This window comes from Juglans regia, chromosome 1, assembly GCF_001411555.2.
Source record: "Juglans regia cultivar Chandler chromosome 1, Walnut 2.0, whole genome shotgun sequence".
NCBI lineage: Eukaryota > Viridiplantae > Streptophyta > Magnoliopsida > Fagales > Juglandaceae > Juglans > Juglans regia.
Window position 1 is genome coordinate 13985474 of NC_049901.1, and position 20676 is coordinate 14006149.

The following is a 20676-nucleotide window of genomic DNA, read 5'->3' on the forward strand; positions in this document are numbered from 1 at the left end:
CTAATTTACCTTATTTTACCCTCTGAATTTGACTGTTAATGTATTTTAATTTTTTTAAATGTTTAAACATGTTACTACTAATTTATTTGTATATATTGTTTTAAAAAAAATTAAGATGTTTTAAAAAAATAAAATTACGCTAAGGGCACACTTAGCAGTGCATGCTAAGCAGCATAGTATAGTAACGATCATTTTTATTTTTAAGGAAAATCTTTGGATGACTCCCCAATATGCCCCATTTTATTTTTTACTTTATAGGTAAAGAAATAACTACTAGTAAATTTATATATATTTTTTCTTAATAATTAAATATGTTTAAAAATTTTTGAAAGAAAAAAAATGCAATTGCATTGGTGTGCATATATAGTGCACACATTTGGTGTGCACCCACCAACAATTTTGTTGATGGGGCTAATTTTTTTACTGTACTATATATTTATGTAAAGAGTAATATCAGATACAATTTTAGGATGTGTAAACTTTATGCACTTCTTTTAAAAAATAGGATCCATCATTTAAAAATAATTTTTTCATATGCAAACGTATGAGCAATAGGAAGAGATCCGAGTGCTTGGAGTGATGCAGAGAAGTTCTTCCTGGAGAGGTTTGTTCATGGGAGTAACATAGATCTCAGGGACGTCACTTCCAACTAATCCCATTTGGTGCGAGCAGAAGAGGCTGCCCAGGGATCAGGATGCAAATGGGTCTGATTGTGGTCAGGCTAGTTATAGCACAACTTGTGCGTTGCTTTGATTGGGACCTTCCAGATATCATACAGCCAACTGAGTTGGATATGACTGAGGTGTTTGGTATTACTGTTCCTAGAGCCAAGCATCTACTTGTCATTCCTCGTTATCGCCTTCACCATTGACAAATTTATATTTTCTCTATTTTTGATTGTTGATTTCTGCACGTGGAATGCGTAGATTTGTATGCGCGAGAATAATTTAGTTTTGTAGAAGAAAATAGTATATGTAACTAAGTTTGCTTGAATTCACTATATAATAAATAAAATCTAAGTGTCAACATTAGCACCTTGATTTACAAACTTTGCTCGAATGTAGAGTAAGATATATATATATATATATCTATATATGAGTAATTCTACGTATCAGCCTACACTCTCCACACACTATGCATTCAAATTTTTTTTTTTTTAACTCAACACACTTAGTGTGTTGAGTGTGTGATAAATAGTAGGCTGATGCAAATATTTTTTCTATATATATATGTTTATATTATGTGATAAAGTAACTTAGTCATCAAGAGAAATAATTAGGGGCTCTTGAAGTTTCTCAAAATTGTGAACTTTATGAATCCGATAGTTATAAAGCTAAAAAGGTATAAATAGAGAGAGTTAAAAAGAAATTTGATTAGAAACTATAAAGCTCTCATATGAAAATTACTAATGAAATTATATATATATATATATATACACTTTAATTTAACCAATTTCAAACATGTTACGTTAGTTAGTTTAGAAACAAATTTAAAAAAATTCTTTTAAAGATAGAAATGATGATTATTTAAATTTTTAAATATTATGACCATATTCTTGAAAGTTTAAAAATTGTAATTATCTGAAAGTTGTATGAGTATTTTCATCCATTAATAGTTTTTTTAAAATTCGAATTAGGTTCCGTATTATCCAGAAAATCATGTTTCAAGAAAAATGATGTTTTTCTTTCAACATGTTTTTTAGCTTATTTGAGATTAAAAGTACTTTAATATATAACATACAAACAACTTAATTTTTTTATTAAATAATTTTTAAGGCTATTTAAACACTTTTAAGACTCATACCGCAACCTCAAATAGGCCCTTAGGCTCCAACTCTGGAAATTCAGGAACATTACGTTATTTAATCTCTTTGCGTGTAAAAGGCCTTCATGTTCTCCAAATCACACCGGCTTTCAAGCAAAAATAAGAATGAAATGGCTTGTTTCACTTGCTACAAGAGGGTGGGAAATAAAAAGGGCAAATATTCCCTTTTCACGTTGCGAGCCATGCTATGCCTGTCAACAAGTTGCGGACAATGGAGCCCATATTAAGAAATAAAAAATAATTGACCCGATAAAATGAAAACAAACTGCGGACGTTGGAGCCCATATCAAGAACGTTGGGCCCAATTGTGCCCGGTTACAATTAATAGGTCTATATCTATTCCTTCAACTGTAAATGAAAACAGCCTTCACAATTTTCATCCAATTTAGAGAGATACTATATCATGAAATTTTTTTGATATTTAGGTCTCGTTTGTTTTTATAATTCCTCTTATTTAATTATTATAGTACTTTTTGTCATCCTCCATGTTACAATCTATTTTTGTGTTTTTTCTCCTTTTTGTCCTTCTATTTTAACGTTTTGTATCCGTTTAAGTGAGATATTTTAGTCTTTGAGGGTACTTGGGTTTTTTGGTTTAGGGTTTAGTTCTTCCCTTCATGCATTTTTTAAGTTCTGCTTCATTTAGTTTTTATTCAGCTGTTCATATTTTTTTTTTGTTTTTTTTTTCTATCTTTGAATTTATGCACTTGATTGTTTAGTTCTCCGAAGGAATTTGGATTGTATATGTTGTGGATTTGCATGTTATGGATTCATGTGTTTAGTTTTTAGTTTTATGCATTTTTTAAGTTCTTCATTTTTGGAGAATTTACAAAGGATTGGAATAATGCAACTGAAAAAACCATTGTTGGATGTTAACACATACTATAAATATATTTTTCTATAGTAACTATAGAAAATATAATTGTTAACTATGGACCAAAAAAAACATATTCTATATTGTTATTTGTTAATAAAAATAATTTTATAAATTGTAATTCTATCGACTTAAATTGATGTTTTAGTATAGAAGATAGAACTTGTAAATTGTTATCGTTTTTTTTTTTTTTTAATATTATCACTTTGGTTTTTGTTTCTCTTTAAATTTATGCACTTGATTGGTTTAATTCTTTAAAAGAATTTCTTTTTAACTTTGATTCATTTTGGAGTGGTTGTTTTTTTGGGTTGGGATTTTTTATGTTGCTTTGAGGCCTGTATTTTTTTATTTTTTTGTTCTTTTCTCGTGGTCGATGATGCGCTTTATTTTTACTAAAAGAAGTTTATGGATTTTTCTTCGGCTGTGCCATATTTGTGGACTGAATTTTTTAGGGGAAGTTTGCTTGTGGAAGAAATATATGAATTGTTTTCCTTTACTATGTCGTGAAAGATTATTCCACTTGGTTTTGTTTCAAGCTTTAAAGCGGTTTTTTTTTTTTTTTTCACATTGTGTCCTACTTGAAAATTGAAATGATATTAAAAAGTGGCTTTGGACTTGACCGACTAAAGTATTGTTGTTTTGTTTTTGTTTTTTACTATTTTCTTGGCTGGCAGCGATTAACAGGAAAATGCGTTTTTACGTATGTTTCTTTCTTTTATTGTATTTAAAAAAAACCGTTGGCAAATATATTTAGAATAATTCAAGAAAACAATTCCCTTTATCATGCGGATATACTCAATCGTGAATAGTTTTAAAATAGAACGTAAATAATGGTAGTTCACTAGGGAGTGTTTAGGCCAAGCAAGGTGAAAATGAAAAATAATAGATTATATTACTGTAACACCAATTGAAGAATATAAATAATTAAAATAATCTGGTGTCTGTAGTTGGTTAAATCAATCAACTTATACTCTGGATTAAAATCAAAAGTCAATTATGGTGAATCTTTTGATACGCCTCACTTATTACAGTCAGCTCTGATGATATTGTTATGTATAAGACACGAATTTTTTTTTTGTATTTCATTGCTCATTATTATTATATTGGTTACATGATTATTTTTTTTTTTTTTTTACGTTTGTATATTTTTTCATTTGTATATTTTTTGTTGAAGTGTTATTTTTTTTTTTTTTGTGATTTTTTGCTGTCTTTCTTCTTGTAAACATTTTTTATTTTTATTATGTGATTCTTTCAGATGTATTTTTTGTATATTTTTTTTGGTATAGATCAAATTTTTTTAAATTTGTTCTGTAGAGTTGGAGTTGTGTGAAGTTAATTTTTTCAGGTACAATGTAATATTGTATTTTTCCGTTTATATATTAATAGTTTGGTCTTTTTAGAAGGGCTGTATGTTTTACTTTAATGAGACCACATCGATATGACAGAATAATCCTCACCTGAATGACCATATAGCAGTTTGTAGTACTTTCTGCAGAAGGCAATCGAGATTCGGGTGGGGTTCTGTAGCCATTTGATGTGAATGATTCCTTGCAACTACATAATACTTTTATTTAGCATTATTGTGATTTGCATGCTATTTGCCGTGTTTGAATATTTGATTAGATTTGATTTTTGTGGTGGTTTTTTTTTTTATGGCATTTTTTATGTTGCTTTTAAGACTTGCATTTTTTTACTTTTTTTGTTTTTGTTTTCTCGATGTCGATGATGCATTTTGTTTTTGTGAAAATGGGTAAATAGATTTTTGCCTGGTCGTCCCATATTTGTAGACTAATTTTTTTTAGAGAAGTTTTGTTGAAATATATGATTTTTTGATTTTACTTTTAAAGGCTTATTAAAATTAAAACAAACTCTTATTAATTTTTGTTTTTAACATATAATTGTTATATTTTTAAAAGTTATTATTTGTTTTTATTTTCTCTTAAATTTTTGCAAGGCAACAATCAATGATTTCTTGCTTAAATATGTGATTATAAAATTTTTGGATCCAACACACACATCTGCCATTGCTCATGTTGTCTGGAAATTAACAAACATTTCTAATGTTGCATAACTTCTCAAGGCTTCATAACTTGGAATAGTAAATTATATTCTTAACAATATTTTTTTAATTATCGATTATTACAATGCAATCATTTTAATACTTGTTATAAATATCATATAGAAATCAAAATTTTGGGTGAAAGACAAGATAAACATGCTTGATCTCCAGCAAATCTTATTTTATATGCCTTGCATTGGATATAATAAAGGAACAAATTATGAAATATATGAAAAATTTTCATGTTACTATTGCAAGCATATAAGCATTACACAACCACGGTATGTATCTTTCTTCTAAACCTTCAGTTCGCATCCCTTACTTGAAAAGTTTAACATATATTTTCTTTACATTCTAACAGATAATTATATCTTTGTTGATGATAGTTGTCGAGTGTATGTTGAAGTTGATGATGGTACAAGACAGCTAGCTGTAGTAGTATTTGGTGAAATTGCAGAAAAAACATTGGGTTATTCAGCAATTCATTACATGCATCATACTGGCAATGTAACATAATACTACATTTTTAAAACTTTTTCAATTCAAATAATATAATTATAAATCAAAATATAATTTTTATAATAAATTATGTATTTTTTTGCAAGAGCATTTACAATTCTTAGAAAGTATGACCAAAGAAATTTCAGAAAAAGAATGGATAATTGAACTTTGTGCATATATAGCGTAGATGAGCCAACAGCAACATAAAAATCTTAATATCTTATCGATTAATTCGGCAAAAAAGAAAGAAATATGTTAGTTATTGTTTAGGACCTAAATCAAACTACATTTTGTTTGGACTTAAATCAAATTACATTTTGTAAACTTATATTAAGGTTCTTTTGCATATATATTACTATGATTTTTGCATATATTATTTGTTTTCTTTCACATTTGAATTTTTTTATTTATTTGCAATTTGATTACAACTTTTTATTGTTATATGATTTATAAATTTGTAAAAAAATATAACTTTTTTATAATGCTATTGTGTTATTTTTATTTCCATCTATATATATTTCATATATATATATATATGATAATATATTTTGTCTCCAATGCAAACGTCCTATCATATATTTTGTCTCCAGTGGGCAAAAGGGACCACTGGAGAATTTGCTAGTCTATTCTAGTTTAATGAGAATTTGCTTACCAAAAAAGTACTAATGAATTCCTACATTACGTATTCAACTTCATTGATACCTGGCAATACGTTAAAGCTATTTTCTGATTTAAGTGTTATAACCGATAATATTTTTATAAAAATAAATTTATAAATTAACGTGATATTAAATCTATTTTATAATAATTTTTTTTTTTATCAAATTATATCAAATCATTTCATATATATGCACATGCTTCAGCTCAATGAGCTAAACTCGGAAAACTTCCATTGATCTTTTGTACTAGCTAAAACATTTTTTTTTTAAAATGCTAGTTTACCATCGATTTTGCTCTCTGAATTTGATTGTTAGTATATTTTAATTTTTTTAAATGTTTAAACATGTTACTACTGATGTATTTATATATATTTTTTAAAAAATAATATTTAAAAATATTTTTAGAAAATACAATTGTACTAAGGATACGCCGAAGTATAGTAACAACTTTTTTTGAAGGCAAATGCTTGGATGACTCCCCAATATGCCCCCAAATGTGCCCCATTTTATTTTTTTACTTAATAGTTAAATAAGTGACTACTAGTAAATTTGTATTTTTTTAATAATTAAGATATTTAAAAAATTTTAAAAGAAAAAAAATGCAATTGCACTGGTGTGCATATATAGGGTACGGTGCACATTCGGTGTGCACCCAATAGCGAAACCAGCAATTTTGTTAAGGGGGTCAATTTTTTTACTATATGTTACATTTATGTAAAGAGTAATTTTAGATTCAGTCTTGGGGTGTGCAAACTTTACGCACTTCTTTTGAAAAATAAGATATATCATTAAAAAATAATATTTTGATGTGAGTCTTAGATTTACCTACTTTTTTCAAAATGAGTACGTGAGACTTACACATCTTAAAACTGCAAGTATCATTTCTCTTATGTAAAATAAAAAGAGATTGAAAAATCATAAAAACATAACTACATATAAGATTAGATCTTGATAATTTGCTACATACACGTAGGAATAAAATTCTAAAAACACATTTCTTTAGAAAAAGATTCTAAAAACACAATTTAATATATATTTCAGATTTCTAAAATATTATTTCATGGAATATTTAGAATTTAATTTATTCATATAAACTATCAAGTAATATTTTAGAATGTCATCTTTTACTCTAGTATGTAAACTACTTTATAATATTTCATGCAAAATCTAGATATTTTCATGTCACATTAAACATATATTGTTATAATTGAGAGTTTAAATAAATTTTTTTCTGATTCAATAAAGTCTAGAGGATAAATTCTTTTAACTATTTTTCATATAGATCATCGACCTTAAATGATTTTTTTTATATTTTCACTTTAGATTCTATATTAAGAAGCCTAATATTTTATAACAAAAAGTTTTAGGATCCATATTAATAAATTTATTATTTCTCTTAAATTTAATTTTAATAATTTTAGAGAGACCATATCCTTAAAAATAGATAACATATAAAATTTAAATAAAATTTTAGAACTATAAGAAAAATAAAGTAGAGAGAGGCAAAAATTATAAATTTTTTGAAGATGACATCTTCTATATTTATTCATGTATAAAAAATCTATGGTCGTTTTCAACTGCAATTTGCACGTATTCTAGCAAGTGGATACAAAATCTGTCCTTGCACGGAAGTCAAGAACTTATCATCTTCGTATCAAATCGTACGTGGTTCGATTGTCACCGGCTCTACCTAACGATATTAATGAGTGGCTTGATACATTATACTTTTACCGTAGAATAGATCCATTGAATCACGTAAATAGCACAGTTTATAAATTTACTTTCACTTAAATCGGAACAGTTCTCTTCTTCGTATACATATCAGGAACCAGTAGCAGCTGAATTATCTGCCTCTCCTGAAACTCGGTCATTTACCGCATCTGAATCAAACATGGCCACCGTGTCTTGGACATGGAGCATACTCGCACTGCTTGTGCTCGCACATCTCCTGCGACAATGGGCATTGAAAAGCTGGAACAAGAATAGGAAATTACCACCTGGCCCAAGAGGGTTCCCCATCTTTGGTAGCCTTCATAGTTTGGGGGAATTCCCTCATCGAAATCTACAGCGACTAGCCCAGAAATATGGCCCCATCATGCACTTGCGCTTAGGTTTGGTGCCTGCTATTGTTGTCTCCTCGCCTCAAGCTGCCGAGCTGTTCCTTAAAGCACACGACCTTGTGTTTGCTAGTAGACCACCTATGGAGTCTGCAAAGCACATCGCTTATGAGCAAAGGAGCATGATCTTTGCTCCGTACGGATCTTATTGGCGCAACATACGCAAGATGTGCACCCTCGAAATGCTTAGCAACGTTAAAATCGATTCTTTCAAATCCATGAGAAATGAAGAGATTGGCCTACTGGTGAAGTTTATTCAAGAGGCTGCCAGTAATTGTGTTGCTGTAGATCTGAGTGCCAAGGTAACATCTCTGAATGCGGATATGTCATGCCGTATGGTGTTTGGGAAGAAGTACGAGGACAAAGATCTGGATGAAAAGGGATTCAAGGCTGTAATCCACGAGACTATGTATCTAGGAGCAGTTCCTAACCTCGGCGATTATATTCCTTGTATTCGTCCATTTGATCTTCAGGGGCTGACACGACGCATGAAGGCTGTTAGTAAGATCTTTGATAATTTTTTTGAGAAGATCATTGATGAGCATATCCAGTCCAAGGATGAAAATAAGACCAACGACGACTTTGTTGATGTCATGCTGAGGCTCATGGGGTCAAAAGAATCTGAGTACTCCATTGAAAGGTCCAACATCAAAGCCATCATTTTGGTAAGTTTTCATACCACTTGCATTCATGTATTGATTAAGCAAGGAATCAAAGTATAAGTCAAAAAAGATTTATAAAAACTTATAGTTTATTAGGTAGGTGTGTAATACTTAAACGTAGTCAAATAGATGCGTAAAGAACAGAATTATGTATAACTCTACAATTGGATTAAGATATTACGCTAATTTCGCAGATCAAAATTTTGGTGGCAGGACATGCTTGTAGCCTCGATGGACACTTCGGCAACGGCAATTGAGTGGGCACTCTCAGAACTAATGAAGCATCCACGGGTAATGAAGAAGCTTCAAAAGGAGTTAGAAACTGAGGTTGGCTTGAAGAGGATGGTAGAGGAAGCAGACTTGGATAGATTGGAGTACTTGGACATGATTGTAAAGGAAACCTTAAGGCTACATCCAGTAGCACCACTTTTGCTTCCTCATGAGGCCAGGGAAGATTTCACAGTTAATGGTTTCCACATACCCGGAAAGTCTAGAGTGATGATAAACGTATGGGCAATTGGGAGAGATACGAGCGTTTGGGGTGATGCAGAGAAGTTCTTCCCGGAGAGGTTTGTTGGGAGTAACATAGATCTCAGGGGACGTGACTTCCAACTAATTCCATTTGGTGCTGGGAGAAGAGGCTGCCCAGGGATGCAATTGGGTCTGATTGTGGTCCGGCTAGTGATAGCACAACTTGTGCATTGCTTTGATTGGGACCTTCCAGATAACATACAGCCAACTGAGTTGGATATGACTGAGGTGTTTGGTCTTACTGTTCCTAGAGCCAAGCATCTACTTGCCATTCCTCGTTATCGCCTTCACCATTGACAAATTTATATTCTCTCTATTGTTGGTTGCTGATTTCTGCACTTGGAATGCGTAGATTTGTATGCGCGGGAATAATTTAGTTTTGTAGAAGAAAATAGTATATGTAACTAAGTTTGCTTGAATTCACTATGTAATAAATAAAATCTAAGTGTCAACATTAGCACCTTGATTTACAAACTTTGCTCGAATGTAGAGTAAGATAAAATATATATATATATATATGTTTATATTATGTGATAAAGTAACTTAGTCATCAAGGGAAATAATTAGAGGCTCTTGAAGTTTCTCAAAATAGTGAACTTTATGAATCCGATAGTTATAAAGCTAAAAAGGTATAAATAGAGAGAGTTAAAAAGAAATTTAATTAGAAACTATAAAGCTCTCATATGAAAATTGATGAAAATATTCATACTACTTTTAGATAATTACAATTTTTAAATTTTTAAGGATATGATCATAATCTTTAAAAATTCAAATAAACGACATTTCTACCTTAAAAGGAATTTTTTTAAATTTGTTTCCAAACCAAAATAACATGCTTAAAAATGTTTTAAATATATAATTATTAAATTGTAAATAAGTTTTAATAATATAACTTATTACTTAAATTATAAATTATAAACTATATTTTTTACTGTAATCTCAAACATTCGCTAAGAGGTGCTACTGCTAAAGCCCATAAAATCGTCTCTGCGTAAAGAAAGTAAAGCAAAATCTCCCTTTTAAGTAGTTTCAACCTATAAAAGAGATGCTTTAATAATTTGTCAATCCAATGAAATAAAGTCTATCTCTAATGCAGAAGAGGACCTTCCAGCTCTCACTATGCAATCTAAAAAAACAAGACTTTTCAACTCTCCTCAATGATATTTTGCTCCTATTTAGTCAAACCATCCACTCTCATTCACTTCTAGGGCTGTACAAAAAACTGAAAAACCGACCTAGACCAACTCAGACCGGCCGCCGGAGCTCAGAACCGGTCGAAACCGGTGGAGAACCGGTCGGCATGCGGCAGAAAATAGAGAAAACCGATATCGGCTGGTTCGGCGTCGGTTCGAACCAGATTAAAACTGCTGAACCGGCCGACTAAATAAACTATTTCCTTTTATATATATTTTAAACTTAAAACGACGCCGTTCTACTTAAGTTTAAGTGGAACGGCGTCGTTTTAAGCTTTAGTTGTGTTTTAAACACAAATTATACGACGGCGTCGTTTAATTTATAACGATTTAAAAAAAAATTAAGTAGAACGACGCCGTTTCGTTTAAACCAAACGGCGTCGTTTCAAAATAGCTTCATCTTCTTCCTCGCGTCTTCTTCCTCGCGTTCTTACCAGCTCTCATCCTCTCTCTCTCTCTCTCTCCTCTGCAACAATCTCTCTCTCTACTCTCTCAGAAGAAGCTCGGTTCGGGAACCGACCGTGAACCGATAGAGAAAGGAAGCAACGGTTTCGGCCGGTGTTTCTCCTCCCCGTCGATCGGTTTCGGCCGGTTTTCTCCCCGCAAATTACCTGTCGGTCGGCGTCGGTTTTTCCCAAAAACCGAACCGAAGGGGTCGGTTTTCACCCCTATTCACTTCATTAATAATAACTAAATAATATATAATTAATGTTAAAATGGTTAAAATAAAATATATAATTGACTGCGGACGCTGGAGCCCATATTAAGAACGTTGGGCCCAATTGTGCCCGGTTACAATTAATAGGTCTATTCCTTCAACTGTAAATGAAAAAAGCCTTCACAATTTTCATCCAATTCAGAGAGATACTATATCATGAAAATTTTTTGACATTTAAGTCTAGTTTGTTTTTACAATTCTTTTTATCTAATCATTACAATTTTATCAAATTTTCATATAAAATAAAATAAACAATTTAACTTTTTCAAATTCTAAAATAAAAATAATATTAAAAAAATATATTCTAACTGTTAATGTCGTGTTTCGCATGCATTTAGATGAAGTTCTAGCAACTCGAGTCTTCAAAGCTGGATTCGATCAGTGTTGTGTGGAGCCCTCGAAAGTGGTCCGGTGCAGCAGTACGGTGTCGGTGCATGTATCCATAGCGATGAACAATATTTAAATACAGAGAAAATAAAGAGAGAAGGACACACAGATTTACGTAATTTGACACTAGACCTACATCCACAAAAGTTTAGGAAGGAGAGATTCCATTATAATATGCTCGCCTCTCATTCTCACTGTACAATGAAAACTGGAGATCTACTCTCTGGTTTTTCTCCTTTTGGTTTAGTCTCTCTCTCTCTCTCTCTCTCTCTCTCTCTCTCTCTCCTGAGGTTGAAGAAGGTCCTCCCTCTCCAAGAAGCCTCTCAAACCGTCCAAAAGTCTCCCTGAATCCGTAGGTCCCTATACCTTTTATCTCTTGCCCCCTTGGCTTTAAGTCACTTCCCTAATTTTCTCTCCTGACACGTTACACATTGTCTTCCCTTGCTTTATGTCAAATCACAATTTTTCCTCTTCTGACATTACTTTCTCATGTCTAATACTATGCTTCCCATGCCTTTCTCCCTTTTTTTCCTTATTATTTCCTTTCTCCTAGTGGGTCCCCCCAATGGGCTGGGCTTAGGAAATTCCATGGGTCGGGGGAAAAACCCCCTCACAGTTACCCTGCCAATTACTATCAAACCTGTCCGATGGGAATTTTTCAGCCTATTTTCCATTTGCCTCACCCATTATGCTGGGCCATCAGTTTTTCCGTTTGTCAATCTTTAAGTGGGGTTCTGCCCCGCCGAACCTTCCTGTCGTTGCTTTGTCCTACTGATTTCCTTTAACCTTATTTTCCTTTCCAATTTCCTTTAGCTGCATTTCCCTTAACTATTTCCTTTAGCCGCCTTTTCCTTCCGTTTCCTATTTCCTTGGCTGCCTTTCTATTCCGTTCTTATTTCCTTTAGCTATGTTCCTTCCCTCCTATTGCTTAGCTACCTTTCTATTTCGGTCCTATTGATTTACCCCACCAAGCCTTTTTTCTTCCCTTTTGCTTTCCTCTCCATTTGCTCCTTTCTGCATTGTCAGAATGTTAGTTTCTGTTTGTGAAGATTCCGTTGATAGAGATTTCATTGTTGAAGATTTCGCTGATGGAGATTTTGTTCGTGCAGATTTCGCTGATGAAGATTATGTTAATAGAGATTTCGTTGGTGGAGATTCTGCTGATAAGTATGTTAGGTGTCCGAAGGCCGACCCGCACTCCTTTGCGAGAGGGATAGAGTCGCCTCTGGCGTGACTCTTCCCTTTGCCTCGCAAGGAGGTAGGTTGGAGCTGGTAGAGCTTCCTTAATCCATATGTCGCTTTTGTGAGATGTTCGAGTGGGACTGTACAACTGGTGCTTCACGCTACATGAGACCAATCAGCTGAGTCAAAATAAAATGCATATTTTGATAAGAACAGACTAGGGTGTTAAGCTGCTATGACTGATTTTTGCTCGTTGCTATTTGTCCGTTACTTGACTGAAATTGCCCACCATTGTTGGTCATTTCATCTCTTTCCTGCTCCTCATTTTTATTCTTTCTTCATTTGATGAGGTGTACGCCTCCGAAGTTCATGCGTGCCTTTCCTCGTTTTCTTCTTTCAGTCTCTTCCCCTTTTTTTTTTTTAGTCAGCCTGTTGTTGGGATGTTCGCTGGTCGAGGAGGAGCTCAGGGATGAGGAGCTCATGACCGAGGAGCTTCGTGAGGGCGCTGGCCAAGGGACCCAAGGCTGAGGAGTAAGTAGTCGGGGGGTTTGTGGTCGTGGAGTGTACTGGCTGACCTGTCCAATGCTCTGGGTGCTCGGCCGAGGGGAGACCAAGTTCAGTCGTCGTGGTTAGGGACCACTCTTTAGACTGTAGAAGATGCGGAGGTTCAAGTGGAGACCGCCGGCTCGAGCTAGGAGCTCACGACTCCACTGAGAGATCTCTGTGAGTCTCCCGCATATGGGGTGTGTGCTAAGGACCGTCGTGGGTCTGCCATGGTAGTCGAGGACCACTCTTGTGCCAACTGAAGGTGCCGACGGTTTACCTCAGGCGGTGACTGTCGGTGGTCCGAGTGGAGGCCACTGGTGGGTGGTCTGGGCTCTCGGCTTACATGGCACTATTCATGCCATGCACAACCACGTGCACCAGTGCACAGTGCACACTTGGTCCTTGCCTGCGAGCATGTCCAACGTGCCTCAGCCTCTCTTTTCTTGTAAACCACGTGGTCATGACTGAGTATTTGCAGTCCGAGTGGCTAGAGAGTTTGGGTTCCCGGCCCTACACTGCGTGCATGGAAAGCAATTAAACGCAGTGCACTTAATTGCCTAGGCGAGGAGAAGTTCATTTGCCCATTTTTAGCAGTAGTGTTTTTTATAAGAATAAAAGTCGAAAGGTTGAGAGCACTTATTTGAGAAAGTTTCATCTGCTCCTTCGGAGGTAATTTAGTGCACCAGAAAATCGTCCTCCTTCTGCTTTCGATCCCACATAAAAATCTTCAAAGGAGTACACAAAGAAAAATCTCGTTCTTAACTTCTAAGTCGCCTGGAACGGGTTGTCGAAGGCATATGAAGTACACACAAGATATAAGGATCTTTTTAAAAAAAGGATCACATAGACAGCGCCACTGTTAACGTTGTGTTCGTACGCCTTTAGGTCAAGTTCCATTAACTCGGATCTTCAGAGCTGGGTCTCGATCGGTATTGTATGGAGCCCTCGGTAGTGGTTCGGTGCGGTTGTACAGTGTCAATGTGTACATCCATGGTGGTGAACAGTATTTAAATACAGAGAAAATAAAAAGAAAAGGACACACAGATTTACATAGTTCGGCACTAGGCCTACGTCTACTGGAGTTTAGAAAGGGGAGATTCACTATAATATGTTTGTTTACAGTATCTCATAGCCTCTCATCCTCATTGTACAATGGGAGCTGAAGATCTACTCTTTGGTTTTTCTCCTCTCTCTCTCTCTCTCTCTCTCTCTCTCTCTCTCTCTCTCTCTCTCTCTCCTGAGGTTGAAAAAGGTCTCCCTCTCCAAGAAACCTCTCAAACCGTCCAAAAGTCCTGAATTTGTAGGTTCTCGTGCCTTTTATCTCTTGCCCCTAGTTTTAAGTCATTTCACTACTTTTCTCTTCTGACATCTTACATCTTGCATTCTCTTGTTTTATGTCAAATCACTACTTTTCCTCTCTTGACATTACTTTTCCATGTCTGATATTGCGCTTCCCATGCCTTTGTCCCCTTCTCTTTCCCTCATTCTTTCCTTTCTCCTAGTGGGTCCCCCCAATGGGCTGGGCCTAGGAAATTCCATGGCTGGGGGAAAAATCCACTCACACTAATAATATTTTATTCAACTTTTAATTTTAATCTCAATTCATCTTATCTCTTCTGTAAAAACAAATGAGGCCTTAATACTATTTGTGTAAAATTTTGAAGTCATAAAATTCGATCAACTATCTTATTGCTTATCACCCCCTCGTTATAGTCTTATATGACATTAAATTAGTACATTATAAAAAATAAGAATTTTTCATTCCCAAACAATCGCTACCTACTTTTATTACTTATCAATCAATACATGATAGATAAATGATATTTGCAGTTTTAGAATGTATAAATCTCACGTATTATTTTTGTAAAAATGGATAAATATGAGACTCGCATGAAGAAATTAATTTTTTACTAATGGATCGTACTCTTTTTTAAAACGAGTGCGTGAAACTTGCTTAGATTAAAATATATCTAGTATTACCCTTAGAATCTTGTTGGAAAGTTACAACTCAAATCTAAGACTGTGCTGGCGGGAGATCTCAATTGGCTAAACACATATTGCAAAGAGTTTCTTTTCTTTTTAAGAAAATTACAAAGAGTTTCATCTGAAATAAACACACATAAGGACACAACTTTTAGTATGTTGGATACCCAACTAAAAGCTCCCGCACATAGTTATGACATTTTTAGAGGGATTATGAAATTTTATAAAAATAAATTTATAAATTGAAATGATTAAATATATATTATGAATTGTAAAATTATTTTTATAAATTTATTTGTATAAAAATCTTATACATGTGTTAGAGCACTCCCAATGGTTTATGTATCTTATCCTTTAAAATATATCATCAAAACTCATTTTTTCTATTTTACATACTAACTTTTACAATATACCATACATCAGTTTATCTATTTTTCTTTATATTATATTATTTAATAGTTTGTTGGAAAAAAAAGTACAAAGAGAGAGAAACTATTGTGAGAGATAAAGTACATGAAAAGACAATAAATAAATAAAATATTTTTACATTTGTGAATAGTTCACTCTACATTTAGTTTAACACTGTAGTAAAATGTAAAATACTTTTGAAAATAAAGAATCCGTTAGAGGTAGTTTCAGGCTACTTTTCTTCAAATTTTACATAAAAATGGGTTTTACAAAACCCATTGTGAGTGCTCTTACACTTCTCACTTTCCAAATACCTAAATTCTCTACAATGGCTCGCGTGCAAAACAAAGCCGCCCAAGGTTGGCCACCTTAGAGGGTCCTTTCCTTTTTTGGGTAAGGTGAGTGTCCTTTCCTTCTTAGAAGGGTGAGGTGGTGGAGTAGGGTTTTGATAAATTTTTTGGTGAAATAGAGAGACTGCAACAGACAGTTTTGGCAAAAGAACTAACAAATCTATGGGAAAGATTCAAGTTAACAGAAACTGAGAAAGAAGAGGTAAACTTTTCAGTGGATGACACCAAACGTGCAGATGCCAGAGCTCATAGATGCCTGCTTCTTCTAATTTTGATGGACAAGAGTTTAAACAAGGAGGCTTTTAAAGCAACTTTGACCGAAGTTTGGAATCCTGAGGGTTCAATCTGTTTTAATGAGGTGGGACATAATAGATTCTTGGTTGAATTTCAAAAAGATGTAGATATTGAAAGAGTGTTAAATGGTAGACCATGAAACCTTTGATAAACACTTAATCTGTATACAACTTTTTGATAAAAGTACTCCCCCTAATGAGATGGATTTTAATCAAGAATCATTTTGGATCCAACTACATGGTCGGCCTCTAGCAACCATGACAGTGGATGGAGGTGAGAAAATTGGTTTCTTGAGGAAGTGATAACTGTTGATGTGGATGGGGATGGAATTGGGTGGAAAAAATATCTCAGGATAAGAGCCAATATGGATATTACAAAGCCTATACCTCGTGGGAAACTAATTAGAGTTGAAGGCAAACAAAGCTGGGTAAAGTTTAAATATGAAAAGTTGCCTTTATTTTGTTTTCATTATGGGGTTATCAAACATGTTGGTCGAGTATGTGTTCTAGAAAAAACAAGGTTTAGTACTGCAGAAACATCTCAAAACCAATATGGTAAAAGGTTAAAGGCCATAACTTTTAACTTAATAGGTAGTGGAGACACAGGAATAGAGGGAAGGGGACTTAGTAGTTAGAACAACGACTCGGGCAATGGAGAGGGTCAAAGCCGTGCGGCTCTAATCAATCTTAAAGGAAATCAGGTAACACAGGATGAGAATCTTGATGAAGCCGCACATGATCAGCATTCTGGAAGTTACAACAAGACTGCAGTAGTAAATGATGAAGGAAAACAAAAACTCTATCTTGAGCAACAAAGGCAAGATGAGATTATAGAAGATCAAACAAGAAGTCAACAAGAAGAGGGGTATAAGGAATCAAAGATTTAGGAAGGAGTTCAGGAAAAAGTCAGCAATCCAGATTTGAGATCCAAAGAAAGCATGCAAGGTACAAACACTTCAGAGATTAATTTAGATTTATCTAAAAGTGATCCTGTGCAGAATGAGCAAGTGTTTTCTAAACCTCTGGGTTGGAAAAGAAGAGCAAGAGCACTCAACCTTTCAACAACAGAGGAGATGGAAACTGATTACATTAGCAGAGTTATTACAAGAGGTAGAAAAAGGGACAAAGAAACAAATAAGAATGAGAATCTACAAATGATTAACAAAAGACAGAAAGACGAGCTCAATCTTAGAAGGAGCCAAACTCAGGAACAAATGGTGGTGGCTGCTAAGCAGCCCCATCAGCTACAATGAAATGCATAACATGGAACTGTCGAGGGCTTGGGAACCCACGAACAGTTCGAGAGCTTCATTTTTTAGTGAAGCAAAAGAGCTTAGATATCCTCTTCCTCATTGAAACTAAGAGCTCGAGGGAGAGGATTGAAGAAATCAGGAATTATTGGATTTGATAGAAGTTTTACTGTTAATGCAAAAGGGAGTAGCGGATGGTTGGCAATGATGTGGAATTCAACTATTGACATGGAGGTTCACACTTATACCAGATACCATATTTCTGTGAAGGTTAATGACTCAAAACTTGGGAAGGTGTGGACTGTCACAAGGTTTTATGGCCACTCAGTAACTGCAAAAAGAGAGGAAAGTTGGTAGCTACTTTGGTGTTTACAACCTATAGACCATAGTCCATGGTTGTGTATGAGAGACTTCAACGAAATTCTTTATCAACATGAAAAATGGGGAGGATCTCAAAGACCTTTTGTTCAAATTCAAGGATTCAGGAAAGCTTTGCAGGATTGTGATTTAAGTGACATGGGTTATAATGGACTCAAACATACTTGGTCTAACAACAGAGAAGGATCAGTATTCACCAAGGAGAGGTTAGATAGAGTATGTGCTAACACTACTTGTTTCACTATGTTTCGATCAATAGAGGTTACAACAATAGCAACAAGTTCTTTGGATCACTATCCTCTCTTAACAGTCATGAATACTCAGACACAACCTGCAAGAAGGAAAGAAAGACTGTTTAGATATGAATACAGTTGGGGCACCAATATTGACTGCAAAGATTTAATTTCAACAGCTTGGCATGTTCAAAACAGAAATGCAAACTCGTTAGAAGATTTGAAAACAAGATGGACAATTGAAAAATACAGTTAATAAAATGGAGTAAGAACAAAGAAAAGGAAGCCTCTGAGACAATCAAGATGCAGCAAGGAAAGATTTTACAACTTCAAGCAAGGAACACAGGTTTTGATATTCAAGAAATCAAACAGATTCAAATGCAAATTAATTGGAGATTGGAACAAGAAGAAGTGAAGTGGAAACAAAGGTCCAAACAAAGATGGCTTAAAGAGGGAGATAGAAACACAAGTTACTTTTACAAGTGTGCTTCTCAAAGGTGCAAGATTAAAACAATTAATTGAATCTATGATGGAGAGGGGTAGCTTCAAACTTCTTCACAAGTCATTAATCAAAATTTCGAAGACTTCTTCACAAATCTATTCTCTACTTCAAATCTAGAGGGCCAACAACAGTGTGTAGAGACAATGCCAATGTTGATCACAGAAGAGATGAACCAAATGCTTCTGAGAGATATTGATTTTTCAGAAGTTTAAGATACAATTCTTAATATGAATCCTATGAGTTCCCCAGGTCCAGATGGGTTTTGAGCTAATTTTTTCAACAACATTGGGATATAAGAGGTAAGGAACTATGTGAGACAATTACTAAAGCTCTTAACACAAACAATTGGGACAACTCTATTAATGAGATATTCATAGTTTTAATCCAAGAGGTCAAAAATCCCACTACTGTAACAAAATTTAGACCAATAAGTTTGTGTAATGTGATGTATAAGGTTATGGCCAAAGCAATAGCAAACAGATTGAAGAACATTCTGTCAAGCATAATTTCAACAACTCAGACTGCTTTTATACCAGAAAGAATGATAACAGACAGTGTGATAGTTGCATATGAAACTATGCATTCAATGCAGTCCAAAATGAAGGGTTCAAAAGGGTATATGGCTCTTAAGATGGACATGAGTAAAGCTTACGACAGATTGGAGTGGTCTTTTATTGAAACTGTAATGAAGAAGATGAGATTCAACAGAAGATGAATTGATCTTATTTCAAGATGTGTTTCAACAGTTTCTTACTCACTATTAATCAATGGAATCCCACAACCCATCTCGTGGAGTTAGACAGGGTGATCCACTATCACCCTATCTATTTATTATATGCTCGGAGGCACATACTCAGATGCTCAATAAAGCAGAGATTACTAGGCAGATCACAGGGCTTCCAATAGCTAGAGGAAAACTGCATATTGGTCATCTATTTTTTGCAGATGACTATTTGCTATTTTGCCAAGCAATAGATTTGGAATGGAGGAAAATGATGGAGCTTGTTAGTCAATATGAGGAATCATCGGGCCAGAGAATGAACAAAGACGAGTCCTCTATCTTTTTTAGTAGAAATACCAGAATCTCAACAAAAAACAACATAACTAGTATGGCAGGGATTAGAGTCACAAACTTACAGGAGAAACACCTAGGCCTTCTAGCTTTGGTAGGCAGATCAAGAAGTAAGGAGTTCAAGGCTATACTAGACAAAGTCAGTGTCAAAATGAGCAATTGGAAGCACAAATTCTTATCACAAGTAGAGAGAGAAATTATGCTCAAATCTGTCATTCAAGCTATTTACACTTACTCAATGGGAGTTTTTAAACTTCCTAAAACTTTATTGAGAAAACTAAACAACATGATGAGAGGGTATTGATGGAGTCAGGTAAACCAAGAAAAGAGAATGAACTGGATGAGTTGGTCTCAAATGGGGAAATCAAAAGACATAGGAGGACTTGGATTTAGAGACTTTGAAAACTTTAACATTGCTTTGTTAGCAAAGCAAGGATGGAGAATCCTCTTATATCCTAATTCTTTATCATCAAGAGTGTTGAAGCTCAAATACTTTTCCAAATCTGATTTTCTTGAAGCAAAAATGGGAAGCAACCCCTCCTACATATGGAGAAGTATACTTTCTGCAAGAGAGCTTCTACAACAAGGACTTCAATGGAGAATTGGCAATTGGAAGTCAGTGAGAATATGGTCTGATCCATGGCTGCCACAACCAACATCTTACAAACCTCAAAGTGGCAATAAATCATTGGGGAAGAAGCTAAAGTGGAAGCACTGATACTGCCAGGAAAAAAAGAATGGAACCTCCCTTTAATTTAGTAAGTGTTTTGCAACATGGAAGCTTATTTAATTAAGAAATTACCAATCAGTCAAAGCAATCAACAAGACAAGTTGATATGGAGGAATGATGTTAATGGTTGCTTTATAGTGAGGAGTGCATATCATTTATAAGGGGAATTGCAAGATAGAAAAAAAGGCCAGAACTCATACAACAGTAATAAGAAGGAACAGTGG

General features: G+C 34.3%; 2 protein-coding genes across 2 annotated transcripts; both read left to right on the forward strand.

Moving 5' to 3' along the window:
* The first annotated feature begins 7483 nt into the window (after nucleotides 1-7483).
* LOC108985785 (cytochrome P450 71AU50-like) lies at nucleotides 7484-9681 on the forward strand. Its single transcript, XM_018958206.2, has 2 exons — nucleotides 7484-8699; nucleotides 8910-9681. Exons 1-2 carry the CDS (start codon nucleotides 7809-7811, stop codon nucleotides 9522-9524), a joined length of 1506 nt encoding a protein of 501 aa, XP_018813751.1. The 5' UTR covers nucleotides 7484-7808; the 3' UTR covers nucleotides 9525-9681.
* Nucleotides 9682-20077: 10396 nt separating this feature from the next.
* On the forward strand, nucleotides 20078-20440 carry LOC108985780 (uncharacterized mitochondrial protein AtMg00310-like). Its single transcript, XM_018958201.1, has one exon. The coding sequence runs from the start codon at nucleotides 20078-20080 to the stop codon at nucleotides 20438-20440; it is 363 nt and encodes a 120-aa protein (XP_018813746.1).
* The last annotated feature ends 236 nt before the right edge of the window (nucleotides 20441-20676 follow it).

Coding starts and splice junctions, on each gene's coding strand:
- LOC108985785 (XM_018958206.2), top strand. CDS start 7,809: ATGGCCACCGTGTCTTGGACATGGAGCATACTCGCACTGCTTGTGCTC. Junction 8,700..8,909: donor ACATCAAAGCCATCATTTTG/GTAAGTTTTCAT, acceptor TTTTGGTGGCAG/GACATGCTTGTAGCCTCGAT.
- LOC108985780 (XM_018958201.1), top strand. CDS start 20,078: ATGGGGAAATCAAAAGACATAGGAGGACTTGGATTTAGAGACTTTGAA.